At 42.1% G+C, this 5,763-nt stretch overlaps 1 protein-coding gene across 2 annotated transcripts in view; it reads right to left on the bottom strand.

Moving 5' to 3' along the window:
• Nucleotides 1–78: 78 nt before the first annotated feature.
• Nucleotides 79–5,763, bottom strand: part of ipp (intracisternal A particle-promoted polypeptide) — an 11,775-nt gene continuing 6,090 nt past the window's right edge. For both annotated transcript variants that reach the window (XM_015372973.1, XM_015372974.1), the window contains exons 5-10: nucleotides 4,444–4,587; nucleotides 4,158–4,325; nucleotides 3,932–4,069; nucleotides 1,253–1,375; nucleotides 949–1,169; nucleotides 79–875 (exon numbers count right to left, since the gene is read on the bottom strand). In XM_015372973.1, the coding sequence (XP_015228459.1) occupies nucleotides 651–875; nucleotides 949–1,169; nucleotides 1,253–1,375; nucleotides 3,932–4,069; nucleotides 4,158–4,325; nucleotides 4,444–4,587 (1,019 nt within the window). In that variant the 3' untranslated portion in view covers nucleotides 79–650. The remainder of the gene's footprint in view (nucleotides 876–948; nucleotides 1,170–1,252; nucleotides 1,376–3,931; nucleotides 4,070–4,157; nucleotides 4,326–4,443; nucleotides 4,588–5,763) is intronic.

Below are 5,763 nucleotides of genomic sequence, written 5' to 3'. Positions count from 1 at the left end.
AAAGTCAGAATTCTGACTTTCTTTCTCATACTAAACTGAAATAAAATTTTAAAATCAGTAAACTTTTTTTTTTTTTTCCCAGTGGCCCTAATCCTCTTCCGTAGTAATGACCCCACTGAAGACTGAAGTAAACTTAAATAAGGATAAAGAGGTACCGGGATTTACAGCAGGATATGTACAAATAAAAGTCCAGTGAAAATAGAACAACTTGCTCAAGTTTCCAGTAAGAAATGGATCTGACACCAAGAACAACCGACGGATGGATCCACCATCAATCAGGCTCAAGAAGCACTGCATTCATCCAAACCAAACACACCCAGACTTCCTGAAGTCTGACTCAAAGAGACCAATAAAACTTTTGTTTTCAGGGTGAAAAGGTTTCCCGATCAGCAGGCTGATGGTGGAATAAGTTAGATTCTCCTCTCCATCCTGAGTAACAATGATCTAACATCACTGAAGATAAAGAGAAGCAATTTTGGCACTTTTTTCCAGAACCAAGCTGTGCAGTAAAAATGGAGACATGTTAAATAACATTAGCTGTAAGGTGGCAGTCTGCCTCAGACCCCTGCAGTCTTTTTTCCGTTTAAAGGTGCAGCTTTAACCACAGTTGTTTGGATAGCTCCGATGCTCACAGTTTAAAGTCCGGGCTGTCAGAGCACAGCCAGCCCGCCGTCGCAGCGGCTGGTGATCATGTTGCCGACCTCAGTCCAAGTGTCCAGGTGAGGGTCGTAGATCTCCACGGAATCCATCGTCACTGGTGCTGAGAAGTCGTTGCTGGCGGCGCGTCCGCCCACGGCGTACAGCAGCCCGTTGACCGCCGACACCGACACGCCTGTGCGCGGCGTTGACATCGAGGCGACCTCCACCCACTTCTCCTGTGGAGACACATCGCAGGCTGTGAGGAAAGTTCTCAAACACTTGCATGTTTTGGCGTTACATCAGCCCAACCTCTTCAGGACAGTATTTTTCCACCGTGTCCAGAGCGCCCAGTGCCTCGTTCCAGCCTCCCACAGCGTATATACAGTTGTTCAGGCAGGCAACGCCTACGTAGGCCCGGCGTTGGCTCATCACCGGCAGGGCGCTCCAACGACGGGATATGGGGTCATAAGCCTCCGCAGAGCGCAGCTCCCCTCCCTCATCACTGATCCCACCGATCACATAAATCAATCCTGAGCAGAGATGAAATTTTAGGTGTAATAAAAGGCAAAAGTAGTATTTGTTTAAAGCAAGAAAGAAGAAGAGATAATCAGACCCTGTAGCTCACAGCAGCCAAAGTAATAGCGTGGAACTGCCATGCTGCCGATGACCTCCCACTTATTGTCCTCTGGGTCATAGCGCTCCATGGTTTTGCCGATCTCAGATCCAACCCAACCGCCTAGAACCAAAGAAGCGTTTTTAGCTGTGCAAAAATATTTCTTCCAGTTTAACGTCGATGTTTTGTCACATTACAGCAAACATTAACTTTTTATTTTAGGACTTAAGGGGCCAGACCATTAGAAAGTACTGAATAACAGTACTTTTATGTCTAAATGTTTTACTTTAAAGTTATAGAGGAGGATGTTCTATTTCCGGGTGGATCATCAATATAAGTGGTCCTCCTAATTGTCAATCATTCTGGTGATATATTTACGTAAGGCTGTCCTACGTACTCTGCATGAGTGATGCAAACAACTTTTAAACAGAGCGTGCACAAGGAGAAAAGGGCTCATGCACGCTCTCGCACACGTTTAATAGTTGTTCTCTCTTGGGAGCGGGTACAGGGTTGTGTATGTGCATTTTTTTTTTTTAAGTGGAGAGGGCGGGTCTTTTCAAACATTCGTGAAAATCCTCCACCTTGAATTTCCTACCCCAAAACAAAGCCCAGCACAACCAGTCGGCTTCTACAGAAGCGTATTGCATCAACCGAGAAAAAAAATCTAATGAAAATGTTCTAGTTTTCTGAATTAACGACATAATTGAAAGCAAATAAATAAAAGTGTTCTGTTGTTCTGAATTACAGAGATAATGCTGCTGCTTTAATAATGCACATTTTGCTACTGTTCTAAGCAAGAGATGCCTTTCCTTCCTTCAGAGAAGCTTCATGTCACGTTTGTTAAGTTTAAATTATTTTTACTTTCTTTTTGGGATTGAGATACAGGGAAATAATCTCTTAGTTATGTATTATTGCTATGAGATAGTCGACTTTGTGAAGACACCTATGCACTGGGCGCTACTCATGGCACGTTATTCTTCCTTTTCTCTTCATAGTTTGTCATTACTTAAAAAAAAAAACGTTTTTATTTATTTTTTATATAAAAAAAGGTCTTGTTAATTCAGAAAACAGTAAAAAAAATGTTATTATTGCAGGTGAATGCAATATGTTTCTTAGGGCTTCTGTAGTCAGACATTTATCACAAAGCAAACGTGGAAGAAGCTGCTCTAGTTTGATATCCTGAGTATCACCTCACAGACGTGACACATTTTTCAGGCTTTATAATTGCAAAAAAACGTTTTTTGTTACATTGTTTATCCACCAATAACTTACTAAGCCATCTACTAATAAGATGACTTCTGATTCTCTTTAGGCGGCTTTAAAATAAGAGGACCCAATGTAAACTTTCAGGTCTTTTAGGTTAAAACAGAAATATCCTTTGGCTTTCTAGCTAGCAGTAATGCTACGTTCACACCGGAAACAGCAGGCGCAGCAGAAGCAGTGAGTTTACATGAAAGTCAATGACGCATGTCAAGGTGCAGCAAAAGGTCCCGCAGCGCGTTTTGAGCAGCTGAAGCAGCGCGTCGGGCGCGTTTAAGCATCTGACACGCCCCAAACGAGCTGCTGCTCGAGATGGAAAAATATTACTTTTGCTGCTCGACGAGCCGCGTCAACCAATCAGAGACGCTGATCTGGGAGCTGGCCGTGAGACATACACATAGCTGATGACACAGAGCGCTGTGATCACTCCTCTGAAACAGTTTATTGACGCATAAATTAACTTAAAATGCTGAAACCTGCCGACAGAATATGTTCGCTTTTATTATCCTGGTGCCTGCAGTTTGGATTATTTTGATGAAAAACACCTACCAGCCGCCGCGGTGAACCGCAAGGAGGCGACCCGGCCAGAGGCTGCTGTTGAATGGGATCCTACTGTTGGTGCACCGCTGGTATGTGGGGGTCTGAGCGGCTCCGACAGAAATAATATTGGAAGTCAGGATGGTAATCTGAATGAACTGAATGCAATGATTAAGTTTTCAGGTGGGTTTTCTCACTTAAAAAGATATTAAAACTACTTTATTCCCACTGATCACAGCAAATATAGCTGCAAGGCAGAGAAAGGATAGAGTAGCTCCGCCCAACGCGCGCCAGACACACTTTTGCACTGCGCAGCCAGAGCAGCAAAGCTGCTTCAGCCGCGCGTCAGAACTAAACTGGTACAAGCAGCAAAAATGAAGCAGCAGACGAGAATTTTGCTGCTCCTGCTGCATCCGGTGTGAACGTAGCATTATTGTGACAGGCAGGTAAAAGTGGACAGATACACAAAGGTGCAAACAGAAAAGTAGTTAGAAGAGACTGAACAGTAAGGATCCATGTATAGCATAAGGGGAATAATGCTCTGATTCAATGATATGTGCGACTGAGCAAAAACATTTAACTGCACGTATTTGTGCATAAAAAAAAACTCTAGACTAAAAGAAATTGAAAAAAGTAGATATAACAGCAGGGATGTAAACAGTGTTTAAGGGGGAGTAAAGTTATAAAGTCTAACAGCTGCTGGGAGGAAGGATCTGTAAAAACGCTCTTTTTAATCCGTTAGGAAATTTCCACTTCCTTCTCTTCCTACTACGCAGTGCTCTGTGTTTTTGGTCTTGGTTAATAAAGCCAAACCTCTGGATTGACAGCATTATTAGTTCTATTAGTTTTCTGATCTGATTCAATGACGGTTGTGAGGTTTACCGAGTGCATATAGAGCGCCGTGGCAGGGACAGACACCGACTCCACATCGAGGGGAGTTTAGAGATGCTACTGTAGCCCACTGCTTTGTGACAGGGTCGTATCTCTCTGTGCAGTCGAAAATCATGGAGTCCTTCTCTCCTGTTGGAAAAATAAACACAGAAAAATACGGATGCAGTTGTTTTTTTTTTTTTTTTAAAGTCTGTTTTCATTCAGAAAGCTTTCTCACCTCCCACCACATAGATCATGCCGTCCATGACTGCCACTCCCAGCCCGCTGCGAGCCTGATGCAGGGACGACACGGTGGTCCAGTACTGGTTGAATGTGTCAAAGCGCTCCACGCAGCTTAGCGCCCGGCTGTCGCTCCAGCGGCCGCCCTGCAGCCGAGTGTAGCCTCCTGAGACGAAGAAACAGGCGCAGTTTCACTTCTACGTTTTCTTGTGACACCCATTTAATTTAGGTTTTAAAAACCCATTAAGTGCTACATTGTAGAGATAAATGATGTAGAAAGGAACCTATAGCGTAGAGGTACTTCCTGGCTTTTCTTCTAGGTCTCATCTTTGCTGGTTGGAGTTTGTTTTCTTTGGGAGACTTGGGGACCTCAGTGTATTCCTTCAGCAGGGTCTGCAGTGCCACCCGCAGGCTGAAGTCGGTAATACCTTCGCCAAAGACAATGGGACAAAATGGTTTTCAGCAAAGGATTACATTTGATACATCTTACTTTTTAGTGACCTGAAATATGACATATCTGTTAAAGAAAAAACACATAAAGGAACAATTTTAGAAACATGATCAACAGGCTAAATATATTTCACATACAAATAGAAATCTGTGAAAAATACAGCATAAAAAGCAAAAATGCCTCAACACACAAAATAAAACAGAGAACTTTAAAGAAAAAAAAACAAAATCAGAAAACTTTTTTTTTGTTGTTTTACTTTTCTTTTTTAAAACTTATAACACAAATACATCTAAAATTGAGCTGTATTCCACACAGAATGTACTTTTTTTTCCTGTGATTTTGATCATTATGTCTTCAATTAAATTCCAATAATTAAAAAAAATAATCCCAAAGAGAAATGTAATTACTTACAATGGAATCAAAACCCAAAGGAGTTGGATATCAGCTGGGGAAAAAACGTGGACCTTTGCTTGTGGTGTTACAAAGTTCACACCACAGCCTGAAGTGACCCAAATCCGATTTTTTTTGCCCAGATGCAACCTTGATCTTATCTTTTCATGACTGTCTGAACAACATAGATCCGATTTTTTCCAATGCAATCCAGGCCACTTGGCTATGTGGTTCTGAATCCGATCTTTTTAAATGCGACCTGTGTCTGAACCGTCAGGTCGCATCCATCCGACCTGAATGCCATTAATACCAGACAGTGATCACTCTTCTGCTTCTTGCTACGCAGAAGTGGAAAGAAAAACAACAATGGTGGACAACGATGCGGAGAGTATTTATGTTTAACCATCTTGGAAATATTGAGTTTTTAAGGCTGGGAAAGATCCCTAGATGTTCTCCAGCACTACCATCCATGTTTACACACATGTAAACACACGGCACGCTTGCTTGTGACGTCATTGCGTCCTCTACTGCGCATGCGGGACACTTAGTAGGGTTCCTACAGCATAAGGCAAGTTAAATTCAAGACTTTTTAATGCCACTAAAAATTTAAGACCAAATTCACAAGAAACACAAGAAAAACCTGCTTGCGACAATTTAACCCAAAGGTTTATTTTAACATAAACCACTGCACTAATGTTTCAAATTTTGAAAAACTTCCCATACAGGAAGAAAGCTAAAAACACACAAATGATTTAACAATTAT

Source organism: Cyprinodon variegatus, unplaced genomic scaffold, assembly GCF_000732505.1.
Source record: "Cyprinodon variegatus isolate N-32 unplaced genomic scaffold, C_variegatus-1.0 Scaffold79, whole genome shotgun sequence".
NCBI classification, from domain to species: Eukaryota; Metazoa; Chordata; class Actinopteri; order Cyprinodontiformes; family Cyprinodontidae; genus Cyprinodon; species Cyprinodon variegatus.
The sequence above is the reverse complement of the archived record's forward strand: the minus strand, read 5'-3'. Positions and strand labels throughout refer to the sequence as shown.